Below are 21,415 nucleotides of genomic sequence, written 5' to 3'. Positions count from 1 at the left end.
CACTCTGAAAGGTGGGTTGAAGTGTGTCTACTTCAATGCAAGGAGCATCCGGAATAAGGTAGGTGAACTTGGAGCGTGGCTTGGTACTTGGGACTACGATGTTGTGGCCATTTTGGAGACATGGTTAGAACAGGGACAGGAATGGGTGTTGGAAGTACCGGTGTATAAATGTTTCAGTAAGAGTAGGGAAGGTGGTAAAAGAGGTGGAAGAGTAGCATTGTTAATCAAGGATAGTTTAACATCTGCAGAAAGGCAGTTCGAAGGGGATCTGCCTATTGAGGTAATATGGGCCGAAGTTAGAAACAGGAAAGGAGCGGTCACATTGTTCAGAGTTTTCTATCGGCCTCCAAATAGTAACAGAGATGTGGAGGAAGAAATTGCAAAACAGATTATGGATAGGTGTAGAGGTCTCAAGGTAGTTGGCATGGGTGACTTTAACCTTCCAAATATTGATTGGAACTTCTACAGGTCGAACAGTTCGGATGGGGCAGTTTTTGTACAGTGTGTGCAGGAGGGTTTCCTGACACAATATGTGGATAGGCCGACAAGAGGTGGGGCCACATTGGATTTGGTACTGGGTAATGAACCGGGCCAAGTGTTAGATTTGTTTGTGGGAGAGCACTTTGGAGATAGTGACCACAATTCGGTATCTTTCACTATTGCAATGGAAAGGTATAGGGCCATACGGCAGGGCAAGGTTTATAATCAGGGGAGGGGTAATTATGATGCGATTCAGCAAGAATTAGGGAGCATAAGATGGGAACAGAAACTGTCAGGGAAAGGCACAAATGAAAAGTGGAGCTTGTTCAAGGAACAAATACTGCGTGTCCTTGATAGGTATGTCCCTGTCAGGCAGGGAGGAAATGGCCGTGTGAGGGAACCATGGTTCACAAAAGAGGTTGAATGTCTTGTCAAGAGGAAAAAGGAAGTGTATGTAAGGCTGGGAAAACAAGGTTCAGTTGTGTCGCTTGAGGGTGACTAGGTAGCCAGGAATGAGCTAAAAAAAAAAGGGCTTAGGAGAGCTAGGAGGGAGCATGAGAATTCCTTGGCGGGTCGGATCAAGGAAAACCCCAAGGCTTTTTACTCTTATGTGAGAAATAAAAGAATGACCAGGGTGAGTGTAGGGCCGGTGAAAGATAATAGTGGGAACTTGTGCATGGAGTCAGAAGAAATAGGAGGTGTTGAATGAATACTTTTCTTCAGTGTGGATCAAGCTGACGGGCCATGTTTTTGAGGATGAGTGTGTGATACAGGCTGGTAGGCTGGAGGAGGTAGATGTTCTGAGGAAGGATGTATTAGCAATTTTGAAAAACCTGAGGGTCGACAAGTCCCCTGGGCCAGATGGGATACATCCAAGGATTCTTTGGGAAGCAAGGGATGAGATTGCAGAGCCTTTGGCTTTGATCTTTGGGTCCTCACTGTCCACGGGAATAGTGCCAGAGGACTGGAAAGTGACAAATGTTGTTCCTCTGTTCAAGAAAGGGAATAGGAATGACCCTGGTAATTATAGGTCAGTTAGTCTTACTTCGGTGGTCGGTAAGTTAATGGAAAAGGTCCTGAAGGATAGGATTTATGACCATTTGGAAAGATGCAGCTTAATCTGGGATAGTCAACACGGATTCATGAAGGATAAGTTTTGTCTCACAAATTTGATTGAATTCTTTTTTTTTAAATAATTTTTATTGGAATTTTTTACAGAAAATATATAAAAATGTAACAACACGCAATAATATGCAACAAACTACATAACACCCGCAACTCCCCCCAAACTGTATCAACACATGTATTCCATCCCCCCCACCACCAACCCCCCCCAACCCCAACAAGAGAACTTAACCATAAATTTAAATTAAATAAATCAAATTTAAATAAAATAGACAAACATAGTGACCCTTCCCCCCCCCCCCCCCCCCACCCCCCAACCCCCCCGGGTTGCTGCTGCTACTGTCCCTATCGTTGAGCCAGAAAGTCGAGGAAAGGTTGCCACCGTTTAAAGAACCCTTGCACCGATCCTCTCAGGGCGAATTTGACCTTCTCTAGCTTAATGACACCCGCCATGTCATTGATCCAGGTCTCCACGCTTGGGGGCCTCGCGTCCTTCCACTGTAGCAAAATCCTTCGCTGGGCTACTAGGGACGCAAAGGCCAGCACACCGGTCTCTTTCGCCTCCTGCACTCCCGGCTCCACCCCAACCCCGAAGATCGCAAGTCCCCATCCTGGCTTGACCCTGGATCCCACCACCCTTGACACCGTCCTCGCCACCCCCTTCCAGAACTCCTCCAGTGCCGGGCATGCCCAGAACATATGGGTTTGCTGGACTCCCCGAACACCTGACACACCTGTCTTCACCCCCAAAGAACCTACTCATCCTCATCCCAGTCATGTGGGCCCTATGCAGCACCTTGAATTGAGTGAGGCTAAGCCGTGCACACGAGGAGGAAGAATTAACCCTTTCCAGGGCATCAGCCCATGTCCCATCTTCAATCTGTTCCTCCAGTTCCCCCTCCCACTTAGTTTTCAGCTCCTCTACTGACGCCTCTTCCACCTCCTGCATAAGCTTGTAGATATCGGATATCTTCCCCTCTCCGACCCATACCCCCGAAAGCACCCTGTCACTCACCCCCCTCGCGGGAAGCGAAGGGAATCCCTCCACCTGTCGTCTGGCAAATGCCTTTACCTGCAGATACCTAAACATGTTTCCTGGGGGAGCCAAAATTTCTCCCCCAACTCCCCCAGGCTCGCAAACCTCCCGTCGATAAACAGGTCCCTCAGCTGTCTGATGCCCGCTCTGTACCACCCCTGAAATCCCCCCATCCATGTTCCCCGGGACAAACCTATGGTTCCACCTCAACGGAGCCTCCATCGAGCCCCCCACTTCTCCCCTATGTCGCCTCCACTGCCCCCAAATCTTGAGGGTAGCCGCCACCTCGAGCCGCGGACTCGTGGTATACCTCGTGGGAGGGAGCGGCCACGGCGCCGTTACCAGGGCCCCCAGGCTCGTATCCCCACAGGACGCTCTCTCCATCCGTTTCCATGCTGCCCCCTCCCTCTCCATCATCCACTTGCGCACCATCGACACGTTGGCCGCCCAGTAGTACCTCGAGAGATTGGGCAATGCCAGCACCCCCCATCTCTACCCCGCTCCAAGAAGACCCTTTTCACCCTCGGGGTGTCATGCGCCCAAACAAAGCCCATGATGCTGCTGGTCACTCTTTTAAAAAAGGCCCTAGGGATAAAGATGGGCAAACACTGGAAGAGGAACAAGAACCTCGGGAGAACCGTCATTTTGACGGACTGCACTCTGCCCGCCAACGACAGCGGCACCATGTCCCACCTTTTAAATTCCTCCTCCATCTGCTCCACTAGTCTGGTGAAGTTAAGCTTATGGAGAGTCCCCCAACTCCTGGCCACCTGCACCCCCAGGTATCTGAAACTCTTTACTGCCCTCCTAAAAGGGAGCCACCCAATTCCCTCCTCTTGATCCCCCGGGTGCACTACAAATACCTCGCTCTTTCCTAAATTTAGCTTATAGCCCGAAAAGCCCCCAAATTCCGCTAACATCTCCATCACCCTCGGCATTCCCCCCTCTGGGTCCGCCACATATGACAGCAGGTCGTCCGCATACAGCGATACCCGGTGTTCCTCCCCACCCCGCACCAGACCCCTCCATCTCCCTGACTCCCTCAACGCCATAGCCAGCAGTTCAATCGCCAATGCAAAGAGCAGGGGGGACAGGGGGCACCCCTGCCTGGTCCCACGGTAGAGCCTAAAGTACTCTGATCTCCTTCCATTTGTGACTACATTCGCCATCGGAGCCGCGTAGAGCTGCCTCACCCATTTGATAAATCCCTCCCCAAATCCAAACCGCTCCAGCACCTCCCACAGGTACCCCCACTCAACTCTATCGAAAGCTTTCTCTGCGTCCAGCGCCACCACTATCTCCGCCTCCCCCTCCACTGCCGGCATCATGATAACATTTAGCAGTCTCCGCACATTCGTGTTGAGCTGTCGCCCCTTGACAAATCCTGTCTGATCTTCGTGTATCACCTCTGGCACACAATCCTCTTATCCTGGTAGCCAGGATCTTTGCCAGCAACTTAGCGTCTACATTGAGGAGCGAGATAGGCCTGTATGATCCACACTGCAAGGGGTCCTTATCCCGCTTAAGGATCAGAGAGATCAGTGCCCGCGACATCGTCGGGGGCAAAGCCCCCCCCCTCCCATGCCTCATTGAAGGTTCGCACCAGCAGGGGACTCACCAGGTCCGCATATTTTTTGTAAAATTCCGCCGGGAACCCGTCCGGCCCCGGGGCCTTACCTGACTGCATTTGTCCAATCCCCTGACTAGCTACTCCAGCTCTACCGGCGCCCCCAGCCCCTCTACCAGCCCCTCTTGAAACCTCGGGAAACATAGCCTGTTCATGAAGCTCTCCATCCCCTCTCTCCCCCTCGGAGGTTCTGACCGGTACAATTCCTCATAAAAGTCCCTAAAGACCCCGTTTACTTCTGTCCCCTTCTGCACTACATTTCCACACCCATCCTTCACTCCACCAATTTCCCTAGCCGCATCTCGCCTACGGAGCTGATGCGCCAACATCCTGCTCGCCTTCTCTCCATACTCATATACCGCGCCCTGCGCCCTCCTCCACTGTGTCTCCGCCTTTCTGGTGGTCAGCAAGTCAAATTTGGCCTGCAAACTGCGCCATTCCCCCAGCAGCCCTTCCTCCGGTGCCTCCGCATATCTCCTGTCCACATCCAAGAGCTTCCCCACCAGTCTCTCCCTCTGCTTCCTCTCCCTCCTTTCCCTGTGGGCCCGGATGGAGATCAGCTCCCCCCGGGTCACTGCTTTCAGAGCCTCCCAGACCATCCCCACCCGGACCTCCCCCGTATCATTGGTGTCCAGATACCCCTCAATGCTTCTCCGAACCCTCTTACACACCTCCTCATCAGCCAGCATCCCCACATCCAGGCGCCAGAGCGGGCGCTGGTCCCGCACCTCTCCCATCTCCAACTCAACCCAGTGCGGGGCATGGTCCGAAATCGCTATGGCCGAGTACTCGGCGTCCTGCACCCTCGGAATCAATCCCCTGCTCAGGACAAAAAGGTCTATCCGGGAATAAACCCTATGGACATGAGAGAAAAAGGAATACTCCCGCGCTCTCAGTCTCCCAAACCTCCAGGGATCCACCCCTCCCATCTGGTCCATGTATCCCCTCAGCACTTTGGCCGCCGCCGGTCTCCTGCCCGTCCTTGAACTGGACCTGTCCAGTGTGGGATCCAGCACCGTGTTAAAATCTCCCCCCATGATCAGGCCCCCTGCCTCCAGGTCCAGGATGCGGCCCAACAAGCGCCTCATGAAGCCAGCATCATCCCAATTCGGGGCATATACATTCACCAGCACCACCTTCTCTCCCTGCAGCCACCCTTCACCATAATATACCTGCCCTCCTTGTCCGACACCAACTCAGCCGCCTCGAACGCCACCCTCTTCCCCACCAGAATCGCCACCCCCCCGGTTCTTCGCGTCCAATCCTGAGTGAAAAACCTGCCCCACCCACCCCTTCCTCAGACGAACCTGGTCCACCACCTTCAGGTGGGTCTCCTGGAGCATAGCCACGTCCGCCTTCAACCCCCTCAGATGCGAAAGTACCCTAGTTCTCTTAACCGGCCCGTTCAGCCCCCTCACGTTCCAGGTAATCAGCCGGATCAGAGGGCAACCCGCCCCCCTCCCCCGCCGTCTAGCCATAGCTTATCAGATGTTCGCCCCAGGCCAGCACACCCCGCCCGACCCGTTCCCCATGGCGATAAGGCCTCTCCCTCTCCCCCCCGACCCTCACCAGCTCCTTCCTGGTCATTCCAGCAGCAACCCGGTATCCCCCCCCCCCCCCAGGCTAAGACCCCTCCTAGCCGCGACGCACCCTCCATGGTACTTCCGTGAGTCAGCTGACTTCTGCTGACCCCGGCAGCTCCCGCCAACGCCCATCCCCTCCCGGCATGGGGTCATCCCCCTCTTGCCACACCCCCTTGGCACCGCTTCAGCGCAGGAAAGAAGACCAGTAGAGGCCCCGCCCCCACCGCCAGCTCCACCCCCCCTGCCCCGCAGCACGAGAAACCAGAGGAAAGCCCGCGCTTTCACACTGCCACACCCCACCCTTCTGACGCAGTTCCCCAAAAAACAGTTTCACCCCAACCTCCAGCCCCGTACAGAAGAGAACATATAGAACACAAACTCCCAACCCTCCCCACCTAACCCACAACCATACCCAACAGACAAACCCACCCGTAAACAGAACAAAAAGAAAACCAGCATATATAACACACATGTCGAAGTTAAAAAAGTTGAAACAAAACAGCAACAGCGGAAACAACACCATTCTCAACCCAGTACGGAATGTATCCGTACCAGCCTCCCCGGACAGGCGCCGGAATGTGGCGACTAGGGGCTTTTCACAGTAACTTCATTGAAGCCTACTCGTGACAATAAGCGATTTTCATTTTCAACAACTGCCATAGTATGTCCCCAGACCCTAGTTCGAGTCCAGCTTCTCCGCCTGTACAAAGGCCCATGCCTCCTCCGGGGACTCGAAGTAATGGTGCCGGCCCTTGTATGTCACCCACAGGCGCGCAGGCTGCAACATTCCAAACCTGACCTGCTTGGCATGGAGCACCGCCTTTGTCCGGTTGAACCCGGCCCGCCGCTTAGCCACCTCCGCACTCCAGTCCTGGTAGATCCTCACTACCGAGTTCTCCCATTTACTGCTCCTCTCTTTCTTGGCCCAGCGCAGCACACACTCCAGGTCACTGAATCGATGGAACCGCACCAGCACCGCCCTCGGGGGCTCATTTGCCTTGGGCCTCCTGGCCATCACTCTGTGAGCTCCCTCAAGATCCAGGGGCAAATGGAAGGACCCCGCTCCCATCAACGAGCTCAGCATCGTGGTCACATACGCTGGGAGATCCGACCCCTCCAGCCCCTCCGCCAGGCCCAGGATCCTCAAGTTCTTTCGTCCCGTGCGAACGTCCAGCTCCTCCAAGCGGTCTTCCCACTTTTGATGGAGTGCCTCATGCAACTCCACTTTCCCCATGAGGACCACGGCCTCCTCCTCCCTTTCAACGGCCTGCCGCTGCAACTCCCGAATAGACACCTCCTGGGCCGCCTGGGTCCCAAGTAGCTTGTTCGTAGTTGCATTCATGGAGTCCAGCAGCTCATCCTTCAGCTCCGCAAAACAAAGCAGGAGAGAGGCCTGCTGCTCCTGCGCCCACTTCCACCAGTCCTCGGGTGTTGCGCCGGCCGGCATTTTGTTTTTCTTCCTCCGTTTTTTTTGGGGAGCTGCTGTAGCTTTTTTCTTCGTCCCACTCCGGGTGAGCACCATATAGTGTGGGGCAAGCTCCTCCAGGCACCTTCCCCCACCGGGATGTGTAAAAACAGCGCCTTTGGGGCCCTCAAATCGGCCTAAAAGTCCCTAAATAGCAGGAGCTGCCGAACGTGCGGCTTAGCTCCGCATAGCCGCAACCGGATGAGGTAACTAAGTGAGTAGATGAAGGTAGAGCAGTTGATGTCATACACATGTATTTTAGTAAGGCATTTGATAAGGTTCCCCATGGTCGGCTCATGAAGAAAGTAAGGAGGTGTGGGATAGAGGGAAATTCGGCCAATTGGATAAGTAACTGACTATCACACAAAAGACAGAGGGTGGTGGTGGATGGAATATTTTCAGACTGGAGACCAGTTACCAGCGGTGTACCACAGGGATCAGTGCTGGGTCCTCTTCTATGTGTGATTTTTATCAATGACTTGGAGGAGGGGGCTGAAGGGTGGGTCAGTAAATTTGCTGATGACACCAAGATTGGTGGAGTAGTGGATGAGTTGGAGGGCTGTTGTAGGCTGCAAAGAGACATTGATAGGATGCAGAGCTGGGCCAAAAAATGGCAGATGGAGTTTAACCCTGATAAGTGCGAGGTGATTCATTTGATAGAAAAGATTTGAATGCGGATTACAGGGTCAACGGCAGGGTTCTGAGGAATGTGGAGGAACAGAGAGATCTTGGGGTTCATGTCCACAGATCTCTGAAGGTTGCCACTCAAGTGGATAGAGCCGTGAAGAAGGCTTATAGTATGTTACTGTTTATTAACAGGGGGCTTGAGTTTAAGAGCCGCGGGGTTATGCTGCAACTGTACATGACCCTGGTGAGACCACATTTGGAGTATTGTGTGCAGTTCTGGTCACCTCATTATAGCAAGGATGTGGAAGCATTGGAAAGGGTGCAAAGGAGATTTACCAGGATGCTGCCTGGTTTGCAGGATATGTCTTATGAGGAAAGTTTGAGGGAGCTAGGGCTTTTCTCTTTGGAGCGGAGGAGGATGAGAAGCGACTTAATAGAGGTTTATAAGATGATGAGGGGGATAGATAGAGTGGACGTTCAGAGACTATTTCCTCGGGTGGATGTAGCTGTTACAAGGGGGCATGACTATAAGATTCAGGGTGGGAGATATAGGAGGGATATCCGAGGTAGGTTCTTTACTCAGAGAGTGGTTAGGCTGTGGAATGGACTGCCTGCTGTGATAGTGGAGTCGGACACTTTAGGAACTTTCAAGCAGTTATTGGATAGGCATATGGAGCACACCAGAATGACAGGGAGTGGGATAGCTTGATCTTGGTTTCGGACAATGCTCGGCACAACATCGAGGGCCGAAGGACCTGTTCTGTGCTGTACTGTTCTATGTTCTATGTTTATTCAGAGTTGCCACTGATACTGACACATCAGATCCAGATATAGTACACATAGTGGAAGCTCAAGCATCTTTAATTGCCGGGATACGACCAGTGTCTGACCGACAACTATGCATCATCAAAGTCGAAACAGAAAAAGATTCCACGCTCCAGAGGATGATGAAATACCTCAAAGAAGGATGGCCCAATGGATGTCAATCTGCCTTTCGAAGTATCAAAGGTTGCCTCACTGTAATAGGTGGCTTCCTGCTCGAGGGAGATAGGATAGTGATTCTTGCAAGTCTTCAACAAGGATATCTGCAACAGATGCACGAGGGTCATCAGGGCATAGAAACATGTCGGAGACAGGCACGACAATCGGTATATTGGCCTGGAATCAACAGAGATTTTAATCAATATGTATAGGAATGCAGAACCTGCCAAATGCATCAGCCTGTGTAGTCCAGAGAAAGTGTAGTAAGCAGTATTACAACACCAGGTTAAAATCCAACAGGTTCATTTTGAATCACTAGGTTTCGGAGCACAGCTCCTTCCTCAGGTGCGTGAAGAGGTAGGTTCCACAACCACATATATAGACAAAGTCAATGATGCAAGATGATACTTTGAATACAAGTCTTTGCAGGTAATTAAGTCTTTACAAGTCCAGACGGTGTGACTGGAGAGAGGGATAATCACAGGTTAAAGTGTTTTGAATTGTCTCTCAAGCCAGGATAGTTGGTAGGATTTTGCAAACCCAGGGCAGATTTGGGGGGGGGGGGGGTGAATGTAATGCGACATGAATCCAAGATCCTAGTTGAGGCCGTACTCATGCGTGCGGCACTTCGCTATCAGTTTGTGCTCAGCAATTCTGCGTTGTCACCCGTCCTGAAGGGCACCTTGGAGAACGCTTGCCCGGAGATCAGAGGCTGAATGCCCTTGACTGCTGAAGTGTTCCCCGACTGGAAGGGAACATTCCTGCCTGGTGATTGTCGCGCGATGTCCATTCACTCATTGTCGCAGCGTCTGCATGGTCTCGCCAATGTACCACGCTTCGGGACATCCTTTCCTGCAGCGTATGAGGTAGACTACATTGGCCGAGCCGCACGAGTATGTGCCGCGTACCTGGTGGTGAAATGGTGGTACCCATATCAATAATCTGACACGTCTTGCAGAGTTTGCCATGGCAGGGTTGTGTGGTGTCGTGGTCGCTCTTCTACTGAAGGACCCCCCCCCCCCCCCCCCCCCCGCCCCCACCCCCCACCCCGGGTGCGCCACGGCCTTGCTCTGCTGCATCCCCCCCGGCACTAACTTTCCCGCTAGTGCGGTGACCTCCTCCCAGGAGTTATTGTCTTGTTTCTCTCTTGCCCACTCTCTGCAGTCATTGTCCATTCTCCCCCCCCCGTCTTACCCTGCACTCTTCTCAATTGCCACTTCGCTTTCCCTTCTTCGTTGCACTCGTTCTCTCGAATGAGGTCACGAGCTCCCGCGTGAAGTGGTCCCTCAGGTGGTGGTTTGCAGCTTGTCGCTCAAGGTGTGTTTGGTGGGAGGGGGGGTTCGGGGTCGGTCTTTCCTCACCTCCCCCTTGTCGGCTCGTCGGAGTGTTGCTGTTCCTTGCCACCGGCCCCTTATTGCTTCTCCTGCTGTCGCTGTTCCAGCCCGCATTCCATGACAAACTTGTCTGTCTCAGCCGGGGTTATAAAGAAGTGTACTTTGCCTTGGTATGTGACCCAGAGCTTCGCTGGGTACAGCATACCAAAGAGCACACCATACTTCTACAGGGCTGCTTTTGCCCTGTTGAACTCAGCCCGTCTCCTGGCCAGGTCAGTCCCAATGGCCTGGTATATCCTTATTCTATGTCCTACCCAGCTACAGTTCTTGGCCTGCCTGGCCCAGCACAGGGTTCTTTCCCGATCCTGGCACCGGTGCAGTTTGGCTGTTGCTGCCCTCGGTTGTTCCCCAGCTTTGGGTTTCGGATGCAGCGACCGCTGTGCCCTGTCTATTTCTGGTGGGTTGGGGAAAGTTTCCCTCCCCACCAAGTTGCCCAGCATCTCGGCTACGTAGACCGGGGAATCTCTGCCTTTGATCCCCTCCAATAGGCTCACAATCCTCAGGTCTGTGGCTTCAGGGTAAAACTGGAATCGGCGTTTGAAGATTTTCCAGTTGGCTCCGAGGTTGCCGGTGATGCGGAGCGGCGATGGGGGGTGGACGCTGTCCATTTTGCAGGATGGCTGATTGCTGGTTGAAGGCAGATCACTTGAAGGTAGGTCTAATAAATTCTAACATCACGTACTGCGTCCTTCACTGCGGCCTCAATGTCCGCTTTTACCTCCGCCTTTATCTCCTGGTAGTGCCCCCTTAGAGCCTCTGTGAAGGATGCCTTCGAGCTCCCCATCCGGTGCAGGAAGGGCTTGATCGTGTCTCCCTTGCTCGATTTGCTCTGGCGAAACTTGCGTTGCGCCGCCTCGTGCACTGATTGGCTCGTCCGAATGCAGTCATTCCTGGCCCCTTCCACTCCTGGTCTCTGCTCGGCCTCTAGTTTGGCTTTTCCGGGCATTTTTCCTTATATTCGCTCTCTATTTCTTCTTTCCTCTGACTTACTAAGTTTGGGGAATGTGTTACTGCGTCTTTTTTGGCGAGTTATCATTGAAAAGTGGCTATTTTTCGGGTCCACAGGAGGAGAGGCACCTAACGTGCAACTCCCTATCCTGAATTTAGCAACACAAAAAGAGCACAGCAACAAGGGGATTTTCACAGGAACTTCATTGCAATGTTCATTGTGTAAATTATTTGCCAATATTTTGCAATCGGCCGGGGTGTGCACTTGCCTGAAAGTAAAATTCAGGCCCAATTGTTTAATATAAAAGCAAAATACTGAAATCTGAATTAAAAACAGAAAATGCTGGAAATAATCAGCAGGACTGGCACCATCTGTGGGGAGCGAACCAGAGTTAATGTTTCCAGTCTGTGTGACTCTCCCTCAGAACACATTGAACTCTGGTGACACAAAGGGAAATTGGGTGGTTAGCAGTTTGGAGGGATGAGATTAGATGAACCCTATTCATGTTGCTTCACCATTTTCTTCACATTCATCCGCCTTGCCTTTTTAAATGCTGCAGTTATTCAGCGTAAATCAGCAGCAAATTATTCTGATGAAGAATTGGCACAGCCACAAAGGTTAAATGGCCTCTTTCAGCTATAAATGTGTCGAATGCAATGATGCTTTTCACATTTCAAAAGCGTTTTTCGTTAAACTGTCTTCTGATTTGTCCTTGCTTATTTTGACATCTTGCCCTGTTCCTGTGACCTGTGCAGGGCAGCACGGTAGCACAGTGGTTGGCACTGCCGCCTCACAGCACCAGGGTCCCGAGTTCAATTCCGGCCTCAGGTGACTGTGCGGAGTTTACACTTCCTCCCAGCGTCTGCGTGGGTTTCCTCCGGGTGCTCCGGTTTCCTCCCACAGTCCAAAGATCTGTGGGTTAGGTGGATTGGCCATGCTAAATTGCCCATAGTGTCCAGGAATGTGCTGGTTTGGTGATTATGGGGATAGGGAAGGGTGTGGACCTCGGTCGGGGGATTTTTCAGAGGGCCGGTGTAGACACAATGGGCCGATTGGCTCCCTTCTGCGCTGTGGGGTATCTATGGTTCTCATTGATTGATCGACGACAGGAATGTCTCTTTTCCTTTCAGCATTAACAAACCCCAGCAATCTCCTCAGACTGACCGAGTACAGCCCTAGTTATTCTAGCTCTTGAATAATAATCTGTATCAGTGTCACAAGCAATGAAGTTACTGTGATGGAGAGGAAGGAGGGAAAGGAGGCCAGGTGACCACAGGCAAGGTCTCCTGGGGAGACCTTTGAGAGGAGGCGCAGTGGCTCAGTTAATGTGAGAGCAGCAGGAACCGCCGGCAATGCCATTACCCAGCGGTAAGTGTGTATAGGCAGCCCTTAAAATTATATCCAAATATCCAAAGTCCAGGAGGCTACGCCCTTCAAGGGACACAGCGACAACAATAAGCCGCAAATCACCTCCAGTTACATGGGCGAGCGCACCCTGACAGTGGCTTTGTAGGTCACAATGGTCCTCAGCTGCTCAGGTTCATTTCCGGGCTCAGTGGGAACTGTGTGCTGTGTCTGATCAGCTGCACACAGTTGCGTCAAGCTCCTGACTGATGCTATCTTCAGATACATCTGCTCATTTGTCCATTACAGGACAGAGAGGCCAGCCAGGCGGAGGGAGAGAGCACAAAGCTTTGTACTGGGTTCACCTGCACCTAGAACAGGGTGGCAGGGTGGGGCATGTCTCAGAGCAGCTACAGGACATCCTGGAGGGGGAGGGTGAACAGCCAGTGGTCGTGGTAAACATCGGTACAAACAACACAGGTAAAAAAAGGGATGAGGTCCTAAAAGCAGAATACAGGGAGCTAGGAAGGAAGTTAAGAAATGGGACCTCGAAGGGAGTGATCTCAGGATTACTACCGGTGCCACGTGCTAGTCAGAGTAGAAATGACAGGATATACAGGATGAAACATGGCTGAAGGGATGGTGTCAGGGGGAAGGTTTCAGGTTCCTGGGGCATTGGGACTGATTCTGGGGAGGTGGGACCTGTACAAACTGGACGGGTTCCACCTGGGCAGGACTGGAACTGATGTCCCCGCGGGGGGATGGGGGCTATTTGCCAGAGCAGTTGGGGAGTGTTTAAACTCTGGCCAGGGGGATGGGAACCAATGCAGGAAGTCGGAAGGTAGTAAAACAGGGACAGAAACAAAAGGCAGTAAGGGGAAAAGTGTAAGGCAGAGAAGCCATAGTCAAAATCAAAAAGGGCGACAGTACAAGGTACAGTGACTGAGGGGAGCTCAGTGAATAGGCCCAGTAATACTAAAAGGAATAAAACTGGAAGTAAAAACATTAATGGTCAGCAACGCGGCAGGTTGTTACATGAAGATATGTAAGGGTAGCACGGTAGCACGGTAGCATTGTGGACAGCACAATTGCTTCACAGCTCCAGGGTCCCAGGTTCGATTCCAGCTTGGGTCACTGTCTATGCGGAGTCTGCACATCCTCCCCATGTGTGTGGGTTTCCTCCGCGTGCTCTGGTTTCCTCCCACAGTCCAAAGATGTGCAGGTTAGGTGGATTGGCCATGATAAATTGCCCTTAGTGTCCAGAATTTCCCTTAGTGTTGGGTAGGGTTACTGGGTTATGGGGATAGGGTGGAGGTGTTGACCTTGGGTAGGGTGCTCTTTCCAAGAGCCGGTGCAGACTCGATGGGCTGAATGGCCTCCTTCTGCTCTGTAAATTCTATGATGATCTAAGATATGGGTTCAACGACAAGGAAAATTAGGAGAAACGTTAAGAGGAAATATAACTTAGGAGAGGTTGCTGATCGAGGTGTTAAGATTCAAAACAGAGGTATAAAAGCCAACGTAAGTGTACTTTACCTGAATGCTCGTAGTATTCGGAATAAGGTAAATGAGTTGATGGGGCAAATCATCGCGAATGACTATGATTTAGTGGCCATTACTGAAACATGTTTAAAGAATGGTCACGACTGGGAGTTAAATATCCGAGGATATCAAATTATTTGGAAGAACAGAGTGGATGGTAAGGGAGGTGGTATAGCTCTTTTATTTAAGGATGACATCCAGGCAATAGTAAGGGATGACATTGGTGCTATGGAGGATAAGGTTGAGTCCATTTGGGTGGAAATCAGGAATAATAAGGCGAAAAAGTCACTGATAGGAGTAGCCTATCGGCCGCCAAATAGTAACGTTATGGTGGGGCAGGCAATAAACAAAGAAATAACTGATGCATGTAGAAATGGTACAGCAGTTATCATGGGAGATTTTAATCTACATGTCAATTGGTTTAACCAGGTCGGTCAAGGCAGCCTTGAGGAGGAGTTTATAGAATGTATCCGCGATAGTTTCCTAGAACAGTATGTAATGGAACGTACAAGGGAACAAGTGGTCCTAAGTCTGGTCCTGTGTAATGAGAGAGGATTGATTAATGATCTCCTAGTTCGGGATCCTCTCGGAAGGAGCAATCACAATCTGGTGGAATTTAAAATACAGATGGAGGGTGAGAAAGTAAAATCAAATACTCGTGTTTTGTGCTGAAACAAAGGAGATTAAAATGGGATGAGAGAAGAGCTAGCTAAGTTAGACTGGGAGCAAAGACCTTATGGTGAAACAGTTGAGGAACAGTAAAGAACCTTCCAAGCAATTTTTCAGTGCTCAGCAAAGGTTTATACCAACAAAAAGGAAGGACGGTAGAAAGAGGGAAAATCGACTGTGGATATCTAAGGAAATGAGGGAGATTATCAAATTGAAGGAAAAAGCATACAAAGTGGGAGGCTAGAGGACTGGGAAATCTTTAGGGGGCAACAGAAAGCTACTAAAAAAGTTATAAAGAAGAGTAAGATAGATTATGAGAGTAAACTTGCTCCGAATATAAAAACAGATAGTAAACGTTTCTACAAATATATAAAACAAAAAAGAGTGGCTAAGGTAAATATTGGTCCTTTAGAGGATGAGAAGGGAGATTTAATAATGGGAGTTGAGGAAATGGCTGAGGAACTGAACAGGTTTTTTGGGTCGGTCTTCACAGTGGAAGACACAAATAACATGCCAGTGACTGATAGAAATGTGGTGATGACAGGTGAGGTCCTTGAGATGATTGTTATCTCCAAGGAGGTAGTGATGGGCAAGCTAATGGGGCTAAAGGTAGACAAGTCTCCTGGCCCTGATGAAATGCATCCCAGAATGCTAAAAGAGATGGCTAGGGAAATTGCAGATGCACTAATGATGATTTACCAAAATTCACTGGACTCTGGGGTGGTCCCAGCAGATTGGAAATTAGCAAACGTGACGCCACTGTTTAAAAAAGGAGGTAGGCAGAAAGCGGGTAATTATAAGCCAGTGAGCTTAACTTCGGTAGTAGGGAAGATGCTGGAATCTATCATCAAGGAAGAAATAGCGAGGCATCTGGATAGTAATTGTCCCATTGGGCAGACGCAGCATGGGTTCATAAAGGGCAGGCCGTGCCTAACTAATTTAGTGGAATTTTTGAGGACATTACCAGTGCGGTAGATAGCGGGGAGCCAATGGATGTGGTATATCTGGATTTCCAGAAAGCCTTTGACAAGGTGCCACACAAAAGTTTGCTGCATAAGATAAAGATGCATGGCATTAAGGGTAAAGTAGTAGCATGGATAGAGGATTGGTTAATTAATAGAAAGCAAAGAGTGGGGATTAATGGGTGTTTCTCTGTTTTTTTAAATAAATTTAGATTACCCAATTATTTTTTCCAATTAAGGGGCAATTTAGCGTGGCCAATCCACCTACTCTGCACATTTTTGGGTTGTGGGGGCGAAACCCACGCAGACACGGGGAGAATGTGCAAACTCCACACGGACAGTGACCCAGAGCCGGGATCGAACCTGGGACCTCAGCGCCGTGAGGCGGTTGGGCTAACCACTAGGCCACCGTGCTGCCCTGTGTTTCTCTGGTTGGCAATCAGTAGCTAGTGGTGTCCCTCAGGGATCAGTGTTGGGTCCACAATTGTTCACAATTTACATAGATGATTTGGAGTTGGGGACCAAGGGCAATGTGTCCAAGTTTGCAGACGACACTAAGATAAGTGGTAAAGCAAAAGTGCAGAGGATACCGGAAGTCTGCAGAGGGATTTGGATCGCTTAAGTGAATGGGGAAGGGTCTGGCAGATAGAATACAATGTTGACAAATGTGAGGTTATCCATTTTGGTAGGAATAACAGCAAAAGGGATTATTATTTAAATAATAATCAGTGCAGAGAGAACTGGGTTTGCTAGTGCATGAGTCACAGAAAGTTGGTTTACAGGTGCAACAGGTGATTAAGAAGGCAAGTGGAATTTTGTCCTTCATTGCTAGAGGGATGGAGTTTAAGACGAGGGAGGTAATGCTGCAATTGTATAAGGTGTTTATGAGGCCACACCTGGAGTATTGTGTTCAGTTTTGGTCTCCTTACCCGAGAAAGGATGTACTGGCACTGAAGGGTGTGCTGAGGAGATTAACTCGGTTAATCCCAGAGCTGAAAGGGTTGGATTACGAGGAGAGGTTGAGTAGACTGGGGCTGTACTCGTTGGAATTTAGAAGGATGAGGGGGGATCTTACAGAAACATATTAAATTATGAAGGGAATAGACAGGATAGATGCGGGCAGGTTGTTTCCACTGGCGGGTGAAAGCAGAACTAGGGGGCATAGCCTCACAATAAGGGGAAGTAGATTTAGGACTGAGTTTAGGAGGAACTTCTTCACCCAAAGGGTTGTGAATCTATGGAATTCCTTGCCCAGTGAAGCAGTTGAGGCTCCTTCATTAAATGTTTTTAAGATAAAGATAGGTAGTTGTTTGAAGAATAAAGGGATTAAGGGTTATGGTGTTCGGGCCGGAAAGTGGAGCTGAGTCCACAAAAGATCAGCCATGATCTCATTGAATGGTGGAGCAGGCTCGAGGGGCCAGATGGCCGACTCCTGCTCCTAGTTGTAATGTTCTTATGTTCTTATGTGCCAATGGCAAGTGTGCCGGGGCTCTCCAGCCCCAGGACCCCTGAGGACGACCGTCAGGGGTATCGAAGGCCACGTGACACAGTAGGCATAAGGCTGCCTCCACCTCTGATGTGCATCCTGGACAAACACCTAGACGCAGCTACAGAGCACGGAAGGCCAAGCAGATCACAGATCACTAAGCGGGCACTCGGTGGGAGGGGGGAGGGGGTAAGGGGGGGGGGAGGGTGCATGAGGAGGAATGAGGGGTGATGGAGAGGCTGATAGGAGTGGGGAGAGGGGGACGGCACTATCGAGGGAATGGAACAGATGGAGACAGACATTTTGATGAATAAACAACGCTGACCTCGATCAATATGGCGCCTCTGGCACTTTGTTCCGCAATGGGGGCCGAGCACCAATCCCATGCCCCAGCTCCCCGGACATGGAGGTCCTGGATGCGAAGGTCATGTGAAGTGGGTGAGGATGCCAGCCTCTCTGACCCATCTGGGCCTGCCGGACCATTCCCGCTGCTGACTCCATCCTCTGGTGGGCCCCATGGGCCATCCATGGACTTGTCCTCCAGCCCCTCCTGGTGCGGGGCTCCTCGTTCTCCTCATCTTCGGACGTGACCACAGGTTCATCCACCTCCAGCAGGTTGCCCTGCTGCTGTACCATGTTGTGGAGGACACAGCAGATCACCACAAAGCAGGGCCCTCTGGCGGTTATACTGCAGGGAACCACCAGAGGGGTCGAGGCATCGGAACTGCATTTTGAGAACACCAATGCAACGCTCAATGCCAGCCCAGTGACTATATGGGCCTCGTTGTCGGGTCTCCAGTTCAGTCACCGGCCTCCATACTGACGTCATTAGCCAGAACCTCAGCTGGTGCCCCTTGTCCCCCAAGAGCCAACCGGCCATCCTGGGATGGTCCTCGAAGGGGCCGGAGATGTCTGACTGCCCCAGGATGTAACTGTTTTGCACATTCACTGAGAAGCATGCACACAGGTGCAAGATCTTCATGTGGTGATCACACATGAGCTGAATGTTCAGGGAGTGGGAGTAATTATTTACAACATATATTAATGGCTTGGACTAGAGAAGTGAATGTACTATTGTCACGTTTGTGGATGTCTGGCATTGGAGGCAGTCCAGACACTAAGTTGATTCCAAGTATGAAGGGATTTCCTTCCAAGGAGAGGTTTAATAGCCATGGTCCTGTAAGTTTAGAAGAATGAGAGGGGACATTTCTGAGACAAATAGGATTCCCAGGGGGCTTTGACAGGATAGATGCTGAGAGGGGGCATCGCCTTATGCAAGAATCTTCGATCAGAAGGCATAATCAGTCCCCCATTTAAGGCAGAGATGAGGAGGAATTTATTTTCTCAAAGGGTAGTGAATCTGTGGAATTCATTACCACAGAGAGCTGTAGAGGCCGAGTTGTTAAGTATGTTCAAGGGGGAGACAGATAGATTTTTAATCAGTAACGGAATCAAGGATCATGGGGATAAAGTGGGAAATTGGAGTTGAGGATTATCAGATCAGATCAGTCACAATCTTATTAAATGGTGGAGAAGACTCGATTGGCCAAAGGGCCGACTTCTACTCCTGCGTCTTGTTTCCCCTGGCTGAAAGGACAAATATTAGGAGGCATACAGTTCAGGTGATTGGTAGGAGGATTAGAGGGGTCATAAGAAAAAACCTTTCCACCCAGAGGATGCTGGGTTTCTGCAATTCACTGCCAAAATTGATAGCTGAGGCTGAAATTCTCAACTAATTTAGAAACCTGGATCTGAACATTGAGTGCTGTCTCCTGCAAGGCTCATACCAGGTGCTGGAAAGTGGGATTAAAACAAACAGCGAGTTTATTTTTTCTCTTTGTTGGTAAAGCTGCCTCAATGGGCTGAATGGCCTATTTTCCGGCCCATAACTTTCCTATGGTTCTCTGACTGATGGATGTTTTAGGAAATGGAAAGCAGTTTTCACAGGATTTGGTGTTGAGACCTCCACTGTTTGTGGTAAATATTAATGGTTTGGGCTGAAATGTGGGAGGACATGTTTGAATGACTCAACAATTAGCTGTGGAGATGACAGTGAAGAGGACAGCTGTTGTCTCCAGAATGGTATCAATGGTTTGGTTAAGTGGGTGGGAAATGGCTAATAGAGTTCAATGCGGAGAAGTGTGAGGTGATGCATTTGGGGAGATCAAAGAAAACAAGGGGGATGACTTGATTGAGGTGTGCGAAATTACAAGGAGCCTAAATAAAGGGGAGGCATAGTAGCACAGCGGTTAGCACTGTTGCTTCATAGTGCCAGAGTTCCAGGTTCGATTCCTGGCTTGGGTCACTGTCTGTGCAGAGTCTGCACGTTCTCCCCGTGTCTGTGTGGGTTTCCTCCGGGTGCTCCGATTTTCTTCCACAAGTCCTGAAAAATGTGCTTGTTCGGTGAATTGGACATTCTGAATTCTCCCTCTGTGTACCCGAACAGGCGCCGGAGTGTGGCGACCAGGGGCTTTTCACAGTAACTTCATTGCAGTGTTAATGTAAGCCTACTTGTGACACTAATAAAGATTATTATTATTATTATTATTATTAGAGTAGGCAGGGAAACATGTTTCCTCTAACGGAGTGGCCAGGGTGCATTGATTGAAGATGATTAATAGAAGTATTAGGGGGAATGTTGGAAGAACTTTGAGCACAATTAAGAGAATTTGAAAAAACAGGATTTAATGTTGAAAAAAAAACTTGTTTCCAGGTGCTGCAACAATTATTGGCTGTGAAGTTACTAGACAACAGGCGTGCGAGGCTGAGAAGAGAGCCAATGGTCACATGGTCTCGCAGAAGGAGAACGTTTCAAGATGTGAATCAGATTTGAGAGCTTGTCTGTACAACATTCAGAAGAAAATGGCTGAAATTACCGAAACTGAAAAAAACATACAAGCTTTGGATTATGAACTAACGAGTCAGCACGAGTTACTTAAGAAACTCTTTGAAACAGACAATAAACTGAAAACGGGCGCGACTGTTCTGAATAACCTGTCTGGTAAAGTGGAAGTGTTAAAGATTCGCAGTGAGAATTTTGCCCGTCTGGATGCATTGCTTATTGTTGTGGGTGATATAATTTTACATATTTCACATCTGCCTCTCCCAGAAGCTGGAAAGGTGCTGTGTCTGGAAATGGATGAAGTTAACAAGTTGAAAAGTCTAATAGGTGAAATGAAAGCAATTGATTGCTCTGATGTTGAACTTGATGAATTCTGCTAATGATACTAAAGAAAGATGAGATCCATCACTTTGGCAACATGACACTGATGCAATCAAAGCCTCTCATTTCTCACATCCACTTTTTTTTGACACAGGGATAATTGTGAATGTTTAGGCTCATGTCAGCTTAAAAATAGCTCCCTGAGTTTAGGTTGGATATCCAAAATGTTTCAACTTAAAGTTTGACATTTGGAGAATGTGCCCCACTGAGCTATCTCCTCAATCTCTGTTCACTTCCTCTTGGGCAGGATTTTCATTTGATTAAAACATACCACAAAATTAGCACAGTGGACCCTGCACTCGCCTATTAACACTGATCTAAAGCACATTTCCTTCTATTAGCTTAATTATCATAATTGGGGTGGGCTTTCAATGCAATTCCCACCTACACTGGGTTCCAGCAGAAATAGGGGGAGGAAATTAGCCGCTGCACATTCCTGTCACTTGCAACAATAGCTCAGGGTCAACTGGAGAGATTGATACCTTGTACCCACAGGAGGAACCCATTTCTATCTCTAACACCCATTTAAGACAAGATTGTTCTTCTACTTCAACTTCATTATCCTGAAACTATCCTCATATCCCTTCATTCACGTGGTAACAAAACATCTGTTGTCTTTCTCTTGAATATATTCAACAAATGAGCATCTGCATCACTCTGACATCGAGAATTTCAAAGATTCACAGGCCTCCGAGTGAAGAAATCTCTGCCCAGGGGTGGGCTGGGAGGTAGATGTGTCTGTTAAAGTCAGAATAAAATTCACTCACTAACCTGGCTGCACCCCTGTGGACTCAGGTATGGCGGGGAGACCCTCCTGATTGGGAACACTGTGACGGACAGAGAGCCCCCCCAACAGCATGGGCTGCCCTTAAGGAAAGGCCCCCCCCCCCCCCCCCCCCCCTGTGCTCAAGAGCAACCTGCC

The 21,415-nt window shown here is 49.9% G+C and overlaps 1 protein-coding gene across 1 annotated transcript in view; it reads left to right on the top strand.

Moving 5' to 3' along the window:
- LOC119976597 overlaps positions 1-20,534 on the top strand; it is a 31,816-nt gene extending 11,282 nt beyond the window's left edge. Inside the window, exon 3 of the mRNA XM_038817207.1 lies at positions 19,984-20,534. Within this exon, the coding sequence (XP_038673135.1) occupies positions 19,984-20,492 (509 nt within the window). The 3' untranslated portion in view covers positions 20,493-20,534. The remainder of the gene's footprint in view (positions 1-19,983) is intronic.
- The last annotated feature ends 881 nt before the right edge of the window (positions 20,535-21,415 follow it).

This window comes from Scyliorhinus canicula, chromosome 1 (genome assembly GCF_902713615.1).
Source record: "Scyliorhinus canicula chromosome 1, sScyCan1.1, whole genome shotgun sequence".
In the NCBI taxonomy this organism is placed as follows: Eukaryota; Metazoa; Chordata; class Chondrichthyes; order Carcharhiniformes; family Scyliorhinidae; genus Scyliorhinus; species Scyliorhinus canicula.
The sequence above is the reverse complement of the archived record's forward strand: the minus strand, read 5'-3'. Positions and strand labels throughout refer to the sequence as shown.